The 22684-nt window shown below is 42.6% G+C and overlaps 1 protein-coding gene across 1 annotated transcript in view; it reads left to right on the top strand.

Annotated features, from left to right (window-relative positions):
* Positions 1–22339, top strand: part of rab11fip5a (RAB11 family interacting protein 5a (class I)) — a 32084-nt gene extending 9745 nt beyond the window's left edge. The window contains exons 2-6 of the mRNA XM_085440811.1: positions 7779–8290; positions 8753–9338; positions 14020–16455; positions 17846–17990; positions 19385–22339. Coding sequence (XP_085296937.1) covers positions 7779–8290; positions 8753–9338; positions 14020–16455; positions 17846–17990; positions 19385–19642 — 3937 coding nt within the window. The 3' untranslated portion in view covers positions 19643–22339. The remainder of the gene's footprint in view (positions 1–7778; positions 8291–8752; positions 9339–14019; positions 16456–17845; positions 17991–19384) is intronic.
* The last annotated feature ends 345 nt before the right edge of the window (positions 22340–22684 follow it).

The following is a 22684-nucleotide window of genomic DNA, read 5'->3' as shown; positions in this document are numbered from 1 at the left end:
ACCTTGCATAGCTTCCCTGGCCCTGTGTTTGGAATGTGAACCCCACCTCGGCTGACGTGCCAGGAGGAGGACCGATACTATTGTTGACACGTCGATGTGAAATTGGAAACCACACCTAACAGGCGTTTGAGACATATTATTAGTGACAGGAGAATGAGCCCACACAAAAAAATCTGTTTTGGCTCCAAACATTAAAAAGAAAATAGACAAGTTCAGAGCTGAGGAATTGACTTTGTTGACATGTTGCTCAATAATCCCTTAAAAGGATTTGTCTTAATGAAACGCGCCAATATAAATACCTTATCTGGATTAGACTAAATCAGCCTCAAACTCATCATTCAGCAAACGTAGAAACATAAGACCCAGGCTTATAGGCTGTATGTATTTGCTTCATTGGAGTGCTGCTCCCGCCTACGCCTTTTTCATGTGTGTGAATGATATCTGGTTCGTTAATGAAAACAACGTGCTCAAGTGGCAGATTTCCATTGTTGCCTCATTTCTGTGAGGTATAGTTCTCTTGTTCTTGGGCCGTAAAAAGCATTCCTCTCTCCTTATACGCCGAGCTCCACCTGCTCATTAGTCGCGCCTCTTGGAGTTTGACTTTTAGAGTTGCTTTACTAATTGTTTTCAGTGACATTCTTCTTGGGTGTTACCATGTTTTCAGGGCTGAACTTGAGGTAAGAGGCAGGACGATGATGATTACATAACAGGCTGTGCAGTGAATTATATGACTTGTGTTATTTCTTCTCTGCAGCCTACTATTACGCCAGTGTTGTTGCCAGAAACGACTTTCCTGTCTCTGTTCCTCTGTAATCAAACAGAAGATTGGTTGAAGAGTAGGGATGGGTATTGATAAGATTTTCACGATTCCGATTCCATTTTCGATTCTGTTTAACAATTAGATTCTTTATCGATTCTCTTATCTTCTCTTTGAACAAGATAGAAATTTAGGAGTAACATGGCCTTACAAACCCAACAGTGAGATCTTAAGAGATCCACAGCCTACGGCTCTTCAATGGGGTGTCACAGGATCCCCAGGAAAAGAAATTGTAAATGTAAAATAATAAAATAAATATTCTTCTGTAGCAATAACAAAGTATAACAGAAATTCTTCTGTAGCAATTACACAAGAATATCCAGTAATGTCCCTGCCTACAATTAAACACATTCACTTACTGAAAATCATCTGCTGTGGCAAATGGGTGCAAGCCTTTTACCACAAACTGAGTCACTGCTCGGTGAGATTCGTCTATCCTGGCCTGAAAGGAGACGCTACCGGTAGACTGCAGCGAGAACTGCCAGCATCTGAGCCAGACTCTGTCTGTCTCTCTCATCATGGTCACCTAAATGCACAGCAATGGCAGGTTTTGTAATAAGGCAGATCGCGCTAACATAATATGCACTGTTAGTTGATTATTTACCTGCCGCATTAACGGGAGAGAACGTACAAACGTTACCGCTGCTGCTGGGTTGAGATTCACGAGTCCGGAGCGGAATTAAAATCACGACATTCATTTAAGGTCATCGTGTGTTTTGTGAGCAAATGCTTTTGCATATTCGTAGTGTTTCCTCCCTTAAATGAAATATCTACTTTGCAAGTATTGCAAGTTGCCCTGTTGTCATCCGTTCTCGTAAAGTATAACCAAACTTTTGAGCGTTTGAGCCGCTTATGCGCCGTGTTTCCTGCCAGGTAAATGACGCTCCGCAACGTGGTGACGTCATTCGGGGCGACTGGAATCGATAAGGGAATCGTTTGCAAAAATGGCAAACAACTCCAAGGAATTGAAACAGTGGGAACCGGTTCTCAACAAGAACCGGTTTTTGATACCCATCCCTATTGAAGAGAAGAGAGTTTGGTATTCTGATTAGATTTAGATGATTTCATGTTGGGTTCATGAGTCTGTCAGTCCTACTCCATAGTCTTTTTTTTCTCCATTATATTGTGTCTTCAGTATAATGTTACATTTTGACCAGGTGCTGTAGTCAAAATGTAGGCATTTAAAACACTTATTTATGCTTTAATTACTAGCTCTAAATCTTAAATATCTTTTTTTAATGTCAGTTTTTCAACATTTTGGTCTAAAACTAAATCCTCTCCAGTCTTGCTTCTTGGACTGATGGAGCTTGGTAAGCTGGCAAATGCTAATTTGTCTCATAAGTATGTGTTTATCTCATAGGTTAAGCATTTTTTGCCTATTGGCGTTAAGCGAAGATAACAACCCTGACTGTTGAATGTGTTATTAATGTCTTGTAGTGCTGTGCACGTTGTTCTCTAAATAGAAACAAGCCCCCCACAAAGTTTTCATTCTTGGCCTCTGCAGCTTTTTTATTAGCAGCATACATGTGCAGCACATATTTACACTCTTGGGTCATCTAAGATTTCAGCAGCAAGTAATCTAAACCAATCTGCAATCAGAATCAGAATACTTCATTAATCCCTAGGAAAATGACAACAAGGTGATTCAAAGTGCTTTACAGAGACATTAAAGAACAAAAACAAATAAAAAGCATGATTTAAAATTGATTAAAAAAAAACAGTAGATAAAATCAGTAGTTAAAATGTATGTTTTGAAATTTAAGCTTAACAGTGTGGATTTGGTGTTTTGTTCAAATGCAGGTAGAAGAGTCTTCAACCTGGATTTAAATAAACTGAGTGCTTCAGCTGATCTGAGGCTTTCTGGGAGTTTGTTCCAGATATAAGGAGCATAAAAGCTGAATGCAGCTTCTCCGTGTCTGGTTCTGACTCTGGGAACTGATAAAAAACCGGATCCAGATGACCTGAGGGATCTGGAAGGTTCATACTGGGTCAGGAGGTCACTGACGAGAATAATCCATGCTATTTTAACATTATAGCTTATACTTTAGAATGTAATTCAATTGACACTTAAACTGTACATTTATATCTACAGGGAGTGCAGAATTATTAGGCAAGTAGTATTTTTGAGGAATAATTTTATTATTGAACAACAACCATGTTCTCAATGAACCCAAAAAACTCATTAATATCAAAGCTGAATGTTTTTGGAAGTAGTTTTTAGTTTGTTTTTAGTTTTAGCTATTTTAGGGGGATATCTGTGTGTGCAGGTGACTATTACTGTGCATAATTATTAGGCAACTTAACAAAAAACAAATATATACCCATTTCAATTATTTATTTTTACCAGTGAAACCAATATAACATCTCCACATTCACAAATATACATTTCTGACATTCAAAAACAAAACAAAAACAAATCAGCGACCAATATAGCCACCTTTCTTTGCAAGGACACTCAAAAGCCTGCCATCCATGGATTCTGTCAGTGTTTTGATCTGTTCACCATCAACATTGCGTGCAGCAGCAACCACAGCCTCCCAGACACTGTTCAGAGAGGTGTACCGTTTTCCCTCCTTGTAAATCTCACATTTGATGATGGACCACAGGTTCTCAATGGGGTTCAGATCAGGTGAACAAGGTGGCCGTGTCATTAGTTTTTCTTCTTTTATACTCTTTCTTGCCAGCCACGCTGTGGAGTACTTGGACGCGTGTGATGGAGCATTGTCCTGCATGAAAATCATGTTTTTCTTGAAGGATGCAGACTTCTTCCTGTACCACTGCTTGAAGAAGGTGTCTTCCAGAAACTGGCAGTAGGACTGGGAGTTGAGCTTGACTCCATCCTCAACCCGGAAAGGCCCCACAAGCTCATCTTTGATGATACCAGCCCAAACCAGTACTCCACCTCCACCTTGCTGGCGTCTGAGTCGGACTGGAGCTCTCTGCCCTTTACCAATCCAGCCACGGGCCCATCCATCTGGCCCATCAAGACTCACTCTCATTTCATCAGTCCATAAAACCTTAGAAAAACCAGTCTTGAGATATTTCTTAGCCCAGTCTTGACGTTTCAGCTTGTGTGTCTTGTTCAGTGGTGGTCGTCTTTCAGCCTTTCTTACCTTGGCCATGTCTCTGAGTATTGCACACCTTGTGCTTTTGGGCACTCCAGTGATGTTGCAGCTCTGAAATATGGCCAAACTGGTGGCAAGTGGCATCTTGGCAGCTGCACGCTTGACTTTTCTCAGTTCATGGGCAGTTATTTTGCGCCTTGGTTTTTCCACACGCTTCTTGCGACCCTGTTGACTATTTTGAATGAAACGCTTGATTGTTCGATGATCACGCTTCAGAAGCTTTGCAATTTTGAGACTGCTGCATCCCTCTGCAAGATATCTCACTATTTTTGACTTTTCTGAGCCTGTCAAGTCCTTCTTTTGACCCATTTTGCCAAAGGAAAGGAAGTTGTCTAATAATTATGCACACCTGATATAGGGTGTTGATGTCATTAGACCACACCCCTTCTCATTACAGAGATGCACATCACCTAATATGCTTAATTGGTAGTAGGCTTTCGAGCCTATACAGCTTGGAGTAAGACAACATGCATGAAGAGGATGATGTGGACAAAATACTCATTTGTCTAATGATTCTGCACTCCCTGCACATGATGTTAGCATGACAACATGCTAAACCTGTGCCACAATGTTGCAACAATGCAGCAACACCCGTGTTAATTTTCAACTTCAGTGTTTCTGCAGAGTCACAGTGGAGGTTTAGAGAAAAAAGGAAGGGATCCCGTGGGGGAGAAATAAAAAGCTTTCTGGTTTCTAAGAAGGCGAATGTGTGAGGTTCCTTTCTCATACACGAGTGGGGTAGTCCCCGTTTTCTTTCATGTTGGAGCTTTCATGTTTTGCCTTTGATTCTTAAACCTCTGTTCTTGTAACTTTCCTCAGTTGCACGTTTGAGTTTCCAGTGCACGACATTTAGATTTTCTTGTTTACTCAACAGAACATTTGTAGTTGATCATGAAGCAATTTCGACAACCTTATTAACATCCTGTTTTGTCATTTGTGCAATAAGAAGTTTCACAACCACTTAATGCAATCAGAAAATTACATGTAAGCACACTTGATTTAGTTAATGATCGTTATTTAACGTCTCAGATAAACTGTATTGAAGAATTCATTGCAGGAAATATTTCGTTTAAAAAGGCTCAAATTTATATACTATATCACAACACCAGCTTAAGTTGTCTGAATATTTCAAAAGATATAAAAATAGTTGTTTACTTGACAAAGAAAGTATTTTTGTCTCTCCAAATGGAGCTTGAATATAGTGTGGATACCCTGCTTTATATCTATGGATGTCTGTACTCTTTCTCAGAACAATGGTGAATGTTCACTTTGGTTACGTATTTGCCCCTCAGCTTCATAATGCACATATGAATAAAGAGACGATGCGGTGGAGGTGTGAGGTTTATAATAATGTGGCCACCCAGTAGCACAGGAAGTGAAAAATCTATAAGCAGATGCCTGTTTGTTTGTCTTCCTGACAGAGCTGACAACTTCCCGTTGGCAGCATATTTATGCTAACTGGGGAATTTTTCTCACTCATTTAATTTTTTTTAAACCAGTCACTACAGATCAGATGAGACTTTCCTATGAGTCACAGTGCAGTGAACTTGGTGGCACCGTTCCACACACTTTTCAGGCCTTCATATTCATGTGGGGCGCTGAGTGTTACATCAGAAGTGAGCATTGTTTTACTTCATTGTTCTTGCTTACCGGCCCTGACAACAAAAACAAGGGGCCTCCCGCAGGGTATTGTGGTATGTCAGGACGCACAGCTGTTTGGTATTAGTAGGTTGCAGACACTCGCACACCCTGTTACCCTGTGCGAGGACAGATTAGCCCCATTCATGATCACAATACAGTCATTCACACTGCTTCATGGCTGCACGCAGCGGCGAACTAATTGTTAATGTGATTCGTCACAAAAGCACTTTGAGTTGTTGTTACTATAGTAAGAAGAGTAATCAACACCAGGGGCCCGTTCTTCGTACCTCGCTAAGTAGGCTAGCCGGATTAGATTGTTGACGATTTCGCGTGATCCTGGATCAGTCGGTTCCCCGAAGCTCATCCGGGACTTGCTGTCATAGCAACAGAGCCGTAAGCGTAAACCTGCTCGGGAGCAGGTTTACTTTATGTAAACAGGATTAGATCGCGGCCACGCAGGTATGTCCGCTTCATTTATACGAAAGCAACAGCGATATTCCACCACTGTTTCACCATAAATAAATAACATCAATGTAACTAAAGACAATGCAGCACTTGATCCTTTTATTGATGTCACACAGATACATACAGGTCATTTCCTAAAAAAGGGAAATGTACTATTAACATTCTATTACATGTATGTGATTATTACAGATGTAATTCATATTTCAGAGTAGTAATTGTAAATTACTTCGTGTAATCAAGATGAGAGACCACGGCTATAAAAGCGAAGGTGGATTTGGGAAGCCTGTCGCAGCCATGTCCTGTCCGTATACGCGACCAACCCATTGCGGAAGGTGCAAGATTGATAAGGAGAGTCCTCAGAATTCAGCGTATATTGCGGGATAGACAGGATCCTTTAGCTCAGCGCGACAGTGTGCTCATAGAGAGATATCGATATTCCCGTGAGGGTATTATTCACTTAACCAACTTGTTGACGAGGGGGTGCAGGACCACCACCTGTCTTTTTTTCCTCTGCCCTTTTCTTGGTTGCTGTTATGAACAAACTAACAGAGTATTACAGGCCAGTATTACCTTGCCAAGAGACGCAAAGCAATCTAAGAGATAAATATTACCATTCTGTAGAATACTCCTGTATTCCACTTTTACTTGTTCCCATGTTCTTGTGGGTCCTGTTGTGGCTCTAATGTGAAAGGGGATATAATATAACATATTATAATATAATGCCATATGATATTGGACAATATAGTGTCATATGATAGATCTACCCTACCGCCTACTGGTGTTGGCCAGAGGGGCCGATGGCGCGATATGGCAGCCTGGCTACAACCGTAGCTGCCTCCACCAGTGTGTGAATGTGGGAGTGAATGAATAGTGGTATCGTAAAGCGCTTTGGGTGCCTTGGAAAGCGCTATATAAATCCAATCCATTATTATTATTATTATTATTATTAAATTACCTACGAGTTTGATTTGTCAGCAACTTTCTGCCAGCCCTCTCTCCTTGCTTTTGCAGCCTTTGCAGTGTTCTCTTGCGTTTTAATTAAACTCTGAAACTCCTGTAATCCCTCACTCATGAGTTCTTGCTCTGCTGCCGGAAAATACCGAGCACGCCCCTTCGACATTTTCGCCGACCAATCAGCGGGTTGCCGATCAATGTTTCTACTATCGATGCGTAGCCCCTTTTACGACACCCAGTGATGTCACATTCCTGCGTCCAGCTGTAGTAATCGTCAACAGCAGGTGTGTTCGGGGAACCGGATTAGCGAGCTCACGGTTAGCGCGATGATTTGATCTTGGATGTGTCATTTGATCTTGGATGTAGTAAGCGACGTACGAAGAACGGGCCCCAGAACATTTCAGCTCTGTGTTTGGATTTTTATTGACAGCGGAAAAAGATGCACCTGTGCATTTTTCAATATGATGCATAATATATTTTCTCAGGAGGTTGTTCTGGATTTGGTCAGGTGCACAAAATAGGTCCTCGCACTCTGCAGCTCTTTTCCGGGCACGCACAGAAGCCCGGTTTAAGTATCAAATAACATGAAGCTATAAAAAATAAGCCTTTGCTGATAGTCAGAACACACATACTTTAAGATGATATGAACTAGTGAAAAGCAGCACATTTGAATATGCTATAATACAGCTTCTTTTCACTTCTTTTCACACGCCTTTTCACTGGAGAGTGATAGTGTTTGTGTGTTAATCATGCAAATGGATTCTTTTCTGTTGCAGGTGGTACAGGCTCAACTCGAAGACGGGGAAGAAGGAGAAGGAACGGGGAGACATTCAAGTCACCATCCAGTTCACCCGCGACAACCTGACAGCTAGCATGTACGACCTTGTCATCAAAGATAAAAGCGCCTCCACCTTCGGCAAGCTGAAGGAGCGCATGAAAGGCAAGAGGAGATCCAGCGACGAGGACTCCTCTTCGGCCGTCCTGCCGAGTGGGTATGGCTCTTTGTACCGCATGCGCCAAAGACTTCCTAGCGACGGAGGCGGAGAGGAGGATTATGAGGACGACGAAGGGGGCGAGGTCCGGAGGAGCAAGATGAGAACTTTCTTTTTGAGGGGAAAGTTGCGAAAATCGTCCGACACTCGGTCCAGCACGTCCCTGGGCTCGGAGAGCAGCGAGTCATCGTCACGGGGTGGGAGTCTCAGTCCCACGGCCGGTATCAGCGTGGTGGTGTCCGATCTCTCTAACTCGCCCAGTAACAGCAGCAACCTGACAGCAGATAACAGCCCAGGTGAGCTTGTTGTCACTTTAGTATCAAAGTGAAATATTCTTCTTGTATGATAATGTCTAGAACATGGATTTGTTAGCTGTTGTGTTTCAACCAAAGGAACAGAAATATTTGTTAGCAAGAGTTTTCGAGGTTATTCTGTAAATGTCACAGACTTTAAGTTAAAGTTATACATGTGGAAGTTCTATTTCTTGATAGTTGTGCTCCCTGAAATCTCATCTACACTGAGAGCAGGGTTTAAAAAGCTGCACTACGAAGCACAGTTTCTAGAAAAGATTCTGCAATCGTGGGTAAATTTTCATTGACACCTTTGTCTGCCAGAAACACTGATCAGCTCTGTTTTGAAAGACATTGTCAGGAAAATGTCAAGAAGGCTTTACCAGTTGAAGTTTAATCGAGTAAAGTCATATGTTTTCCTCTGTTCTCAATTTTCTTCCATTCCCTCCTCCTCGCCACGATTTGCAGAGCACACAGCAAACACGTCGCCCAAGTCTTCGTCTCTCAAATGCGAGTTTGGTGATGAGGCCGGTGAGATCACCATTGCAGTGCCTCAGCCCACTGTTTGCATCAACGGAAGCCATTCTTACAACGTGCAGCCCCAGGCCCCAGGCTCAGGAAAACCTGCAGGTTCTTTAGGCCTGGGACTGTTGCAGAAGTCTATGCCTCTCTCCGTGTCTCTACAGAACCTCAGTCAGCAGGCCTCCATAGATCTCCCTAAAGGTGGTGTGGGAGATGGGCGCCGCTGGTCCTTTGACAAGCCCGGCGAGGAGGAAAAAGCAGCCATAGCTGCGGCTCTGGAGAAAAGCGGCCCGATGCTGGGTGAAAACGAGGAGCGCCTGGGACAGGCTGCTCCGACAGAAGCCACGTCATGGTCCTTTGCTTCCACAGTGGAGGCGGGGGACCTCCAGGGGAAAAAGCAGAGGAGGAACTTTTTCTCTCATGCGGGGAAGGGACAGAGTCAGCCCAAGGATGAGTGCGAGCGGGCCCATGCTGCAACTGACGAGAAACAAAGGGGATGGTTTGGATCAAAGGACTCGCAGAGCAAACCCAGGTGAGATACACACTGATCACAGAGAAGACGTCCGACCAGTTTAAACCTTTGGTGCAAATATTATTTGAATGAAGGTCAAAAGCAACCAAAAACAAAGTGCCTGCTGAGAGTTTGTACCTGCACATTTAGACTTCCAGTATCATTACTCACAAAGTGAGGTGCGTAATTGCATGTGACCCGTATACGTTTTATCTTACTTTAGCAATCATAAGGGCATCAAAGAATGTTTTTGATGTGTAAGATGATATTTTGGCAGCAGAGCAGAATGCAAATGCGTGTTCGAGTAACAGAAAGTGTTATAGCGGTGTTACCCTAGTATTACTAGATAAAATCTTTAAATGTGCATTTTATTTCAAGATCAATGATCTTGAAATGAATTTCTAAATGAATCTCTGCACAAAATTTTCTCTAGCCTCTCTAGTGCAGGTTGCCAGATACAGCCAGTGAGTACAGGCCACTGCCACCAGACATGGCAACCAAGCTACGACAGAGACTAGCAGTGACAGGTTTTGACAAACAGTTTTGAGTAGCAGTGAAACAGACTTCCTTCCTGGCTCTAAATTAGCACTCAATTTCCTGTGGAGCACCTCATTTGGCGTGACATTGCACGATATCTGTTGTCTACCACTATTTGCTTAAACCGATGACGCTCACAGTGCAGCAAAAGCGTAACTTAAACCCATTCTCAGGAGGGTTAAATGACGGCGTAGATGTTTACTTCCTGTGCACCAGCATCACAGCTAGAAATTGCTTCCAGCTTTGCACATATCCCTCCTGGTTTCAGTCTCTGGTTACAGCAGGTATCTGCAGTGCAGATGGAGGAGGAGAGCTGCTCTTGTGAAATTAGCTCTGTCAACTTTCAACCTTGTGCACGCTGTAATATGCTTCAGTAATAATGTTCATTTCATTGGAAAGATGATGATGTGAGCTGGGAAAAAGAAATCATTCTTCTATTACAGGTTGTGTGTGTGTGTTTATGGGCAGGGAGAAAGTGGGGGAAGAAAACCTCGTCTTATTTTATATCCACTTCTAACACAAGTGCATACAGTGGGGCAAAAAAGTATTTAGTCAGCCACCAATTGTGCAAGTTCCCCCACCTAAAATGATGACAGAGGTCAGTAATTTGCACCAGAGGTACACTTCAACTGTGAGAGACAGAATGTGGAAAAAAAAAATCCATGAATCCACATGGTAGGATTTGTAAAGAATTTATTCGTAAATCAGGGTGGAAAATAAGTATTTGGTCAATAACAAAAATACAACTCAATACTTTGTAACATAACCTTTGTTGGCAATAACAGAGGTCAAACGTTTACTATAGGTCTTTACCAGGTTTGCACACACAGTAGCTGGTATTTTGGCCCATTCCTCCATGCAGATCTTCTCGAGAGCAGTGATGTTTTGGGGCTGTCGCCGAGCAACACGGACTTTCAACTCCCGCCACAGATTTTCTATGGGGTTGAGGTCTGGAGACTGGCTAGGCCACTCCAGGACTTTCAAATGATTCTTACGGAGCCACTCCTTTGTTGCCCGGGCGGTGTGTTTTGGATCATTGTCATGTTGGAAGACCCAGCCTCGTTTCATCTTCAAAGTTCTCACTGATGGAAGGAGGTTTTGGCTCAAAATCTCACGATACATGGCCCCATTCATTCTGTCCTTAACACGGATCAGTCGTCCTGTCCCCTTGGCAGAAAAACAGCCCCATAGCATGATGTTTCCACCCCCATGCTTCACAGTAGGTATGGTGTTCTTGGGATGCAACTCAGTATTCTTCTTCCTCCAAACACGACGAGTTGAGTTTATACCAAAAAGTTCTACTTTGGTTTCATCTGACCACATGACATTCTCCCAATCCTCTGCTGTATCATCCATGTGCTCTCTGGCAAACTTCAGACGGGCCTGGACATGCACTGGCTTCAGCAGCGGAACACGTCTGGCACTGCGGGATTTGATTCCCTGCCGTTGTAGTGTGTTACTGATGGTGACCTTTGTTACTTTGGTCCCAGCTCTCTGCAGGTCATTCACCAGGTCCCCCCGTGTGGTTCTGGGATCTTTGCTCACCGTTCTCATGATCATTTTGACCCCACGGGATGAGATCTTGCGTGGAGCCCCAGATCGAGGGAGATTATCAGTGGTCTTGTATGTCTTCCATTTTCTGATGATTGCTCCCACAGTTGATTTTTTCACACCAAGCTGCTTGCCTATTGTAGATTCACTCTTCCCAGTCTGGTGCAGGTCTACAATACTTTTCCTGGTGTCCTTCGAAAGCTCTTTGGTCTTGGCCATGGCGGAGTTTGGAGTCTGACTGTTTGAGGCTGTGGACAGGTGTCTTTTATACAGATGATGAGTTCAAACAGGTGCCATTCATACAGGTAACGAGTGAGGGACAGAAAAGCTTCTTACAGAAGACGTTACAGGTCTGTGAGAGCCAGAGATTTTCCTTGTTTGAGGTGACCAAATACTTATTTTCCACCCTAATTTACGAATAAATTCTTTAGAAATCCTACCATGTGGATTCATGGATTTTTTTTTTTTTTCACATTCTGTCTCTCACAGTTGAAGTGTACCTCTGGTGCAAATTACTGACCTCTGTCATCATTTTAAGTGGGGGAACTTGCACAATCGGTGGCTGACTAAATACTTTTTTGCCCCACTGTATTTAAGTGGGTAATTTATTTTGGGGGTGTCACAGGCCTTACTGCACTTTCTGCACTGCTGTCGGTGGTAAATAGTAGTAAATACATTATTAATCTTTCATTCAGGTCTCCCAAAACTCATGATTTAAATTTTTTAAATCAATTTACTTAACCAAGGTGGGGGGGAAAAAAATAAGTCGATGTCGTAATATTTTCATACACAGAGTGTAAACAAAATATTGGCCAGATAAGCACCTGCTCGTAGAAGTAAGGGGTCAGCTATTCTGGACCATAGTACACACAGGGCCTTTCTGCTGCCTCTGTAACTATACATTTTCTCAGCCTACGCACCCACATGCTTTTAGATACTGGAGTTGAGAAAGGTGCCAAGTTGGTGCAGTTAGCGCTAAGCAATGACTACGCCTAGCTGTGTCAACGTTTCTCGCAAATTATTACATGAAGGGCCAATGAAAACAGAGAAGAGACGGCCATTAATGTTTTAGATGCAAAGTGTTTTGGATGGAAGACGTGAAGACACGTGCATGCATATGACTGATGTCAACAATTAAAAAGTAATATCTGTTTTTTAATTCAGCTTTTTCAATTAAAGTCTTCAATGAAGTGTACCTGGAACTGAAGGTCTTACTTACCGTATTTTTCGGACCATAAGGCACACCGGATTATAAGGCGCATTAAACGCCTTATAATGTTTGCTATGTAACTTTGCACTGTCCACTGCTGTAACAAAACAAATGTCCCACGTGTGGGACTAATAAAGGTTATCTTATCTTACATTAATGACTAACCTCGTATTGTGGATAGATTATCTCAGTCGTTCTCCTGACTGAAGTTTGGTCCGTTTACACCATCTTTCCATGCGATTGCATTTGTCAAAAACACACTAACTTTTATCGAGTGGAAAAAGGTTAGCATTCATCCTCCAGTGTTTATGTTATGCTAAAATAGCTGTGTCGCTAGCGATCACGTAGCACAGCATTATATACCAGCTAGCCCAACTTCAGTAACCCTACAAACGTCACTGCTGTTTAGTTTTCTATCTTTATTTATGTTGCAAGTGATAGCAGAGCAGAGCAGAGTGATAGTTTACATTTTTTTCCAGAAATCTCTCAGTCAGAAAATGGTATATCATGTTTAGGTAAGCAAAAGGAGTGAGCTAACTTCCTGCTAACATTCTGCTAACTTCTAACCCTGTTAAATTTAATAAATCCTGTTTTCATGGATGCCAGGATGTTAAACTTAATTGTTACACCTGGTAAAGCAGCAACGCTGATCATTTTATTAAAGATGAAAGAATTTAGGCAGTTTTTAACTCTCGGTGTGCCTCAGTGTTTGTTTGACTATAGAACCTGAAGTAAACGGATCTTTGGACCCAGATTACTCCGCGAGGCTCCCTGACTATGGTAGCCATAATGCTCCGACAATCCATCAAGCGGTGCGGCTTGGTAGCTTACCATACATAAGGCGCACCGGATTATAAGGCACACTGCCGATTTTTAAGAAAATTAAAGGATTTTAAGTGCACCTTATAGTGCGGAAAATACGGTAACAAACATGCTTTTTTAAAGGTTTTTATAGATTTTTATAGTAGATGATTACAGCAGTTGGACATTCCCAATATGATTCTCTCAATTTCTTAATGCTATCATGCACTGTTAGAGGTTGTGATTACCAACCTCTTTGCAACTCTACTTCTAGAATACTATTTTTAAAGTGAGTCATGGTTTTTTTTTTTTTTTCATGTTTTTGTTTTTTGGCATTATGTTTGCTTTGCTGCAGCTTTTTGATGTGTGTTGCTGGCTTCAAATTGTGTGTGCAAACTCTTCCACTTCAGTTTATACATTAATTAGTAGTGGTTTTAAAGAATAAAGGGGACTGCAGCTTCGACTGATTTGATTCATGTGAGCACTCTGTACAAGTATGTTCTTTAAATCGTGATTTGAGACAGAAAAGCCCTCTTCAGCGTGCGGTTATTCTGTGTGAATGATCCAAACTAATCAAGAGGACTGTGTGCCTTCCTTTCACAGCCTGGTGGTCTCACCTAAATTAGAACCCAGCACTGATCCCCACTTACCACCTCTTCCACCTAGTCACCACCCTCTGGGTCCCCTTGTAGAGCATACCTCCATGGTTCCAAACCTGCACCATACTAACCCTTTCTGCCACTCACCGACCTCACCACCCCCTATATCACAATCCAACCCTTTCTTTTCTCTAATCCAGCACAACCCTTTCTATGAAGACATGATAACCACTCAGCAACTTAAACCTACACCGCCTCCTCTGCCCTATCTTTCCAGTTCCCGGCCCCCTATAGCTCAACTCTTTCCACAGCCGAGTAACTCTAACTCTGTCCTCACCCACGGCAACTCAGCTGCCGAGGAATCCATCACTGATGCTGATGCAAGCAGCACAGAGGTCACGAAAGCTGGGATGAGAGGACTTCCTCTAACTCTCGTGGAAGGAAAGAAACCGTTACTCAAGAAGTCATCCAACCCTTTTATGTCTGTTAGCAGTGTGGAACCGGATTCAGAGTGGGACGAATCCTTTGAAGCATTTGCAGCTGGCAGGCTGCAGTCTCCTGAGGATCTCTCCACAGGCTGCAAAACGCAGCAAAAACCACCCAGCGACCATCTGCTGGAACACTGCAATAATAAAGCCGATCGATACACAAATGTGACTGATGCACTGCATTATCATCAGCTAGCCAGCCAAGTGACCAACACTAACATGCATTACCATAACACTTTCCCACAATTCCTTGAAACAATCCCAGAACACAGAAGTTTTGAGCACAATGATGTAACTTTAAATACTTCCACTAACTCTCTGAAACTGAACACTTGCTCTGAAACTAATCAGGACACCAGCGCTACCAGTGAAATACCCGACACGAACATGAGTCGAGCTCCTTGCCGCACCCCGTCTGTACAACTCAGCAGCAGCTCTCCAGATCCTAGTTCTTCAGGTCTCGGCAGTTCAGCAGAAGAGGATTTTCTGTCATGTGTTTCCTCTTATTCTGATAAAGTCTCTGCATCCTCATTTGAAGACACTGAAAGCAACATCTTTGGGTCAACGGATGTAAAAAATAAAAGGGGCTCAGAATCTGAAGATGACACTACTTACAGGTCAAATGATCTATCTTTAGTTGATGTTGTTCAGCAAACTGTTATTGAGCCTAAGGATAGCGGAAAGGTAGACTTGAGTGGTTCAGCAGGGTCTTTGGCACCACAGCCCACAGTACTTGGGCATCCACATCCATCAATCACAGAGAAGATAGGAACTGATGGTGCAGATGCTGAAACACGTAACAATTCTAATATTGTATACCCTGACTTGTTGCCTGAACTCTCTAAACCACAACTAAAGTCCATCATCTTTTCACAGTCGGACAATGTAGGGCAAGAAAGAAACATAAATGATTTAAAGGTCTCTATAGAGGATTTTTCTAAAGATTTAAATGATGGCTCTAAAGACAATAATATAAAAGTGAGGAATCCTGCAACTCCAGATCAAGAAAGATCCTCCACACTACCATCATTACACATCACAACCTCCTCCCTTGATGTCAAGCAGGCTTCATTGGTTGAACCCTTTGAGAGGGCTCATTTAGCAGGCCAGGATGTTAGCCCCAATTCTCATGTGCCATTTAGCAGCCTTGGTGATTTACTCAACATCAGTCAGATTGCAAACAGTCCTAGCCAAGACTTTGATGACACTCAGTTGCACAGACGGATATCTGATCAGAGCTCCAGCAGCTTTCTCCAAAGTCTGAATGTCAGTATTGACTCACAGGATTACCAAACCTGCGTGTCTCACTCTTCCTCCAAAAGTTCCAGCGTCTCTGAGCCAAATGAGACGATGCAGCTGAAGGATGTTAAAACAACTGCAGATGCTGCGTTGGGCTTAATGGATTCTACAAATGCATCCAAGTTATCTAATGGGGAAATCGGGGAAACTGACAAATCTGAAGCATCTCCCCAAGCTGCTCAGGACAAGACGACGACTCTTGAGCCAACCTTCCCAATAGGAGACTTGCAATCATTCCCTGCAGCACAGCCGGACTCTTTTATGAGCTGTAATCTGAAGAGTGCTGGTGAGGTCTCGGATGCTACGTCCTCGATATGCGCTCCTACACAGAATGTTACACTACACCGCTCCCAGTCTGAGGGCACACTGGCAACTCCCTTCGACGAGCTCCTCCTACCCTCTTTTGGTAGTGATCCTGGCGGGGTACAGGGTTCCACCTCGTCTCAGCCAGGCCCCGACCTTCCCTCTCTGATTTCCTTTGCTCCTTCTCTTGCTCCTGAAAGTATTTGCTCCCCTGTAGCGCTTCCTGCCTTCTCTCCCTTTGCCAACGCTTCAGCGAGGTTACCGCCCAGCTCAACGCAAGCCACAGCACCAATGCCACTGCAACAGGAGGCAGAGCAGCAGCAGCAGCAGGCAGCCAGTCAGCAGAACAGGTGAGGTTGCACATGCTCAGTGCTTGGTGACGAGGTGAAGAGGAAGGACTACTTGCAGAAATTTCTATCCTGTCATCTCTTTGGTCTCCTTCTGGCGCTCTGCTTCCGCCTGCTTTTCTTCTGCGCCAACTGCACATCCTGTCTCATCCCTGTGGTGTGATCTTCCCTTTTTGCTTCACTTTGTTAAAACACACACACAACAACATTGGTGTTAACAAAACTCTTCTGTAGGTGTCTTTCATGTGTCCTGCCTGTGGTAACGGGAGGGGAAAAAAAGCCTCAGGCCAATTAGCAGTTATTATTTTGCCCCATTTCCTACCACACACCTCCAACTCCCTTTCGAATACACACACTCACACGCCCAATGCACACAAACACTCACATACCTCCCCTTTCCCCACAGGGCCAGCTAGAGTTCTCACACAGCCATCCTCATTTGCCAAAATCTCAAGCAAAAAACAGGCTTTTTTTTGCAAGACACAAAAGGTGTTGTTTTGTCACTGGTAGCATTTCCTTTCCACCTCCGGGTAATAACATATTTAATACAATTCTACATGATTGATTGCACCAGTGCATGCAATTAAGTCTCTCGGTTTTTAAGGTCTTTTCAATTTTCACCATTACTTCTTTTAATAAGACATCTTACACCTGTCTAACCTCCTCTGGTCTTAATCACTTAAAGCAAGGAGTCCTTAAGCACCTGATGTCACCCTGGAGGTCCACAGGCCAATCTGTTGCGTTTAAATAACAGCTTAACCTGCAATACCTGGAATAAAGAAAGATTTGTTGCTGATTGAGAGCATGAAAGTTCAGCAAGTCGACTCAGATTTCCTATGAATGCAGGTCAACTGTAGAGTTTCAGAAGATCCTTTAAGCTGACTCAAATAGAGGGCTAGTTTTTGGCTGTTTGTTGCCCTGCATGCAAATCAGTGTAACAAAGCAGCAAGACGGTTTTCTTGTCTCTGTTCGTTACAGTAGTAAAATGCACTATTGTCAGCCTATAGCTCCTCACAGCCACCATGTGGCTGATGTGAGTCCTTTTTTTTAAGCTACGGACTGATTGGGTTTCTTGCATTAGTTTATTAAGAAGATGTTTGGGGCTGAAGTGCTAGAATCCAGTATTACACTTATATTGTAGAATCCTGGGTTATTATTAATGTAGCTGCGATCATCATTTCACATGCAGAAATAGTCCTGATGTATATTGTTGAAGCATAGTTGGCTTTTTTTTAAAGTTAAATATATCCAAGAGTTGTGGAACTCCAGTATGGCAACCGGGTTTTTCACCTAACCTCAACTGAAAAAAAACTTCATATAAAATATAAGAGTCAGAGTGCGGTGTTGTATCAAGTGTGGTGGTGTGACTGTGTGTATGTCTTGTCACATCCAGCCCCCACCCAGTGAAGCCCCTGCCCACTGCCATGCAGGCTGAGGAGAAGCGGTCAGTGCTGGCCACAGGCCTGGAGAAGCTAAAGTCCACCATCCACCACGGAAGGAGCAGCCAGCTGATGGAGCAGGAGGGCGAAAGGAAGAAGGTACAGTGTTTGAAAAAAATCGAAAAAAATTGAAATAAACTACTAACATAAAATAAAATGGCTTACGTTATAAGAATTGTACTTTGTAGTAACAGAAGATTTTATAAGAGTTCTGAGCTCTCCCAGCGAGACAAACGCATTCAGCTTTAGTGTCCTCTGAAAGTTATTCCATGAACACAGTGCAAAATAAGAGAACCAGGTCCTACTACCTTAAAAACACATAACAGCAAAAAACTCAGTGCCCTAATGAGGAGATATTTAAAGTAGTGAAGATCATAGTAGCTTTTTGTAATGTTAAGTAAATAAAGAGATAAAAAGGGGGGTGCTTATTCAGTACGGATTTGTTAATATAGTTATACCAGTGACGTTGTCTAGACCACAAAATACATGGGAATGTGTACTGGACAATGAATTTGATATGAAATACAAATAACTGTGATACACGAAGTCTAGAACAAATAATAGAATCATAATGAAAACCTTTAAAAACATATTATGTCCGAGTGTTTTCCTGAGTGCTAAATTTAAAAAAGGCCCTATTCTGATAATAGAAAAACCAGTGTGTACACAATATGATGTTAAAGAAAAGTCTATCATCCAGCAAGACACATGTGTATTTGTAGGATTACCCTTTTTACACTAAGTCTTCTCCTAGCGTATGAATACCGAGATTATTTGAGATCTGGGATATTTCATTAGTCTGTCCATCTGTGTTTTTTTTCCCACTAATCCAGTTTAAGGTTGGGAGACGGGGGTAGGGGTGGAGTGTCTATGAAAAGGGCTAACAGACAGAAAAAAGGCTTTCATGCTCCCATTCACATTTACAGGCAGCTTAGAATAACCAGGATGTCTTTGGAGTGTGGGAGGAAGCCCTAGCACTCAGAGAAAAACCTCAAGGAGAACCTGAACACGGAAGCGCCCCAACCAATAAGTGGATTCAAACGCAGGACCTTCTTGCTGTGAGGCAGTATAGTCCTAGCCACTGTCGAGATCTGGGAGTGAACAGCATAGGTTTTGTTTCCTTAGTATTAAGAAGCAACTTCAAACCAGGCAATGATGGCTGCAGCAGTTCAAAAGCAGTCTGGATCTCCTAAATGGCCTGACTTAGAGAAGAGCTAACTGAGTAGGGTTTATCATCTGTATAAAGGTGCAGTTCAGGAACAGGCATGTCCTTCGCAATATTCTTTATAAAAATAGGGGGGGAAAAAGCAGGGCCTGTAGTTGAACCTTGAGAAACTTGTTTTGAAATCTCCAGGAAGCTTGACTTCCTTTCTACAAGGTAGCTATGTAACGCCTGAATCTCATTCTGTAATGAGTGCAATGAAAAGACACAAGGCTGTACCTGTTAAATTAATATTTCTTTCTTGTCCTTTTTTTTCCCTTTTTGTCTTAAGTCACTGACAGAAGGAGCGGGGTCATACTACCACCTGACCCACAGCGAACTGGTCAACCTGCTGGTGCAACGCGAGGCGGAGCTGGAGAGGCAGAAGGCGGAGTATGAACGTCAGAAACTTTTGCTGGCCAAGCGGGAGACGGAGCTGAAGAAACTGAAGCCGCAGGTCAAAGATTTGGAGGACTACATTGACACACTGCTGGTGCGCATCATGGAGCAGAAGCCCACCCTCCTGCAAGTGCGCTCCAAATTCAAGTGACGAATTCAGGCGGGGGGTAGAGGGTTTGCAGTTCACGTTGCATCTGTTCACTCTAACCTCCACAACAGCTCTTTAGTCTTTTCACTGCTATGCTGTCTTTTTTGATACAAATATTTAGGCACTGAGAGATGTCGAGGCGACGTTTTCCAGCTGGCATGCTTTACTGTACTGAAACCCGTCCTCGGTGAAGGGTTTGGTCTGAGTGGTTTTATGAATGTAGCGCGTCCTCAGGTTGTTTTCAGGTTCACAAAGCCAGATGGTGGGTTTAAAAAACCCAGATGCTTCAATTTTGGGATCTTGATTGTAAAACAATTAATTTTCCTTCTCACCTCACCTGTCACTTCTATCACCTTATCACAAAAGAGAGAAAATTGTAGGGTTTCAGTCCACATGACGTTTATCCGACTATATCCTCACTCGAGATGAAACGACACCAACACTTCCTCGTGAGTGTTGCAGCTTTGTAGCTTGAGCAGAGCAACCTGAAGAGACATACTGGTGGTTTTGCATATTTAGTCCATCAGTTGTTGGCCTTTTTTCAGCATGCAGTCAAGTAGTAGATTGATTCCCCTCTTTCAAGGCAGACGTTGTTTCAGCTATTTTTGGCATGAAAATCAAAGCCTCTCAAGACACGATCGATCAGGGTGAGCATTTTGTTGTCTTGTTACATGTCATAGTAGCTCAGAAAATGTCGCCATTTTATGGAGTGCAATGAGATGTTGCTAGCTCAATTGCCAGTTCAAAAGCCAAAAATGACATAAAGAGACTAAAAATCCTGACATTTGAAGGAAAACCACATTGAGTATTTGCAGCAGTATCTCCTGTTGTGTGTTGAGCAGTTCACTGGGCAATCCCCTAACCTAGTTTCTCCTGCATTGTCTGGAGTTCATGTGTAAAACTTGTGAAAGTTTATGTTGGATTTGGCTTTTTTGGGCCCTGTGTATAGAGTCAGAATGAAGCGCCAACAGCAGCCGCTGCAGTACGCAATGGAAACACCGCTAACAAATAACAAAGGCACCGTAACATTTCCTCCAACAGAGGGAAAGTTTCAAGTCTCTGCAAGTTGAGACCTGATTGAAATGATCTCAAAAGTCTGGCTATCTGGAAGGAAGGAAGAAATCTTCAAATAGAAATCATGCAAAGTGAACTAAAAAGGCAAATTCATGATAAAAATGTGCAAAACCACTGATATGTTTCTTTTGGTATGGCTTTCTGCAACGTTTGAGTCGTGCCACTATTTCCAGAGTGTGTGTCTGTGCGTGTTTGGTTTTGGATTAAGACTCTACTAATGTTCCCTGATAAGTACCGAGTGCTCTGACTCGTGTTTGAAACTACAAACCAAATGAGCAGATTTCAGCCTTTGTCACGTGGACATTACTGGGAACTGATTGTAGCCTTTGAATGTTCAAAAGTGTTCTTAGCCAGCAAGTGAATGGTGTTTTCTTCTTTTTCTTTCACCCATTTATTTGCTTGTTCCGTCCTCTTTTTTTTTTTTCCTCTTTTCTTCTTTCTGTTCTTTGGGCATGTTATGCTCAGCCACATAAGCTAACTGATTCTAGCATGGGTCACGGTGTTATCAGGTGAAGACAGTATCACTCAGTATCCAGTCAGTATCAGGATCAGCCATCCCAGCTATTTGATCTCATGCTTCTGCCTTCCCACGTGTGCGTTCTCGACACCACGTTAAGAAGAAGATGCCTGCGACATGCTGGTACTTGACTTCCCTCCCTCAGTGTCTTGGGTGTCACATATGCTTCTGCTCAAGCACACATATCGCTACAGCTTTCAGGTGTTACAAAGGGATATATACCGCGTTCTACAGCATATATGCCGTATTGAAATGCCAAATGCTGCCTTATTTTTGTTTTTTGGTGTTCATTGAGAATCGAGCACTTCGTTTGAACTTGTCGGGGCCCGAGGCAGGTTTTGAGAAAGAAAAGCCATCTGTTCACTGATATTTTTCTGTTCTCTCAGTTTTTTCTAATGCTTTGTTTTGATATTGTTTAGGTCACTGCTGCACAAAAGTACAATGTATGCATAACAATAGAAAATGAGTAGAAACAGTGATTTCCTGTGAAATGCCAAAAATAAAGTGTGTACATATTTATTTAAAAAGAAGCCTTGAAACTTAATCTATGGAGCAGAGTGATACACCATAAAGTATTCTGATAGGATGCCACTTTTAACAGCATTTGTGGATGTTCTTGCACTACTTAACTGTCAGAATAAAACTGTACCTGTCTGTCTGGTATCGGTATAGTTAGATCTTCTTTACACCGTACTGCACTTTCTAATCGCTCCGTGATTTAAGCACTCGGCCTACTTTTAACGTCACGACAGATAACTAGCCAGTGAGCTCAAAGCATACACGAGCATACACAAGCATCCGGACCTATCCCGTCGTCTCAGTCCTGCTGTGCGATTGCGAAATCGAGTTGCATAGATGACTGTAGAGACTGCACATTACGTGTGACTCGGCACATCCTCTTTCACGTCTTCCATTTTACAGAGGTTTTGTTTTGTTTTTTGGTTTTTTTTGCATTTCAGTTTAAACTGATTGTATTTTTCTCCTCAACTGTGTAGCTGGTGGAATGTGCTTGAGGTAGTATGTAAGATTGGAAAGTTTACAATCCGTGATGCAATTCTGTTTCACAAATTTTGTATATTTAATAAAGAATATTTTGTGTTTCTTGCTCACCGTATGTTTTCTGGTAATTATTTCTTTCCATATTTCCACTGATTGTTTAAAAAAACTCAGAATCTTTCACTCTGGGTTTTTTCTTACAATTTTGCATCCAATTCCAAGCTGCTAAAACAGCAGAGTTCTAGATGTTCCTGACATTCAGGTAGTTCTTTAACTAGTTTGACTCTTTTAGATTGAGCATATTCTTCAAAGTAGTAACTGAATAAAATGTGATATATTAAAACAAGTGATCTTGCTATGTCATGTTGAACGCTGTCTTTTGGGAACCTTTCACCGACAGTGACTGGGCTCATATTATACACGATTTCACCCATTTGTCATGCCTTTATTAGTTCCAC

The sequence above is a fragment of the Copadichromis virginalis genome, linkage group LG19 (assembly GCF_057382275.1).
Source record: "Copadichromis virginalis isolate Kocher_CV1m ecotype Utaka linkage group LG19, C_Virginalis_male_GT1.1, whole genome shotgun sequence".
Lineage (NCBI taxonomy): Eukaryota > Metazoa > Chordata > Actinopteri > Cichliformes > Cichlidae > Copadichromis > Copadichromis virginalis.
The sequence above is the reverse complement of the archived record's forward strand: the minus strand, read 5'-3'. Positions and strand labels throughout refer to the sequence as shown.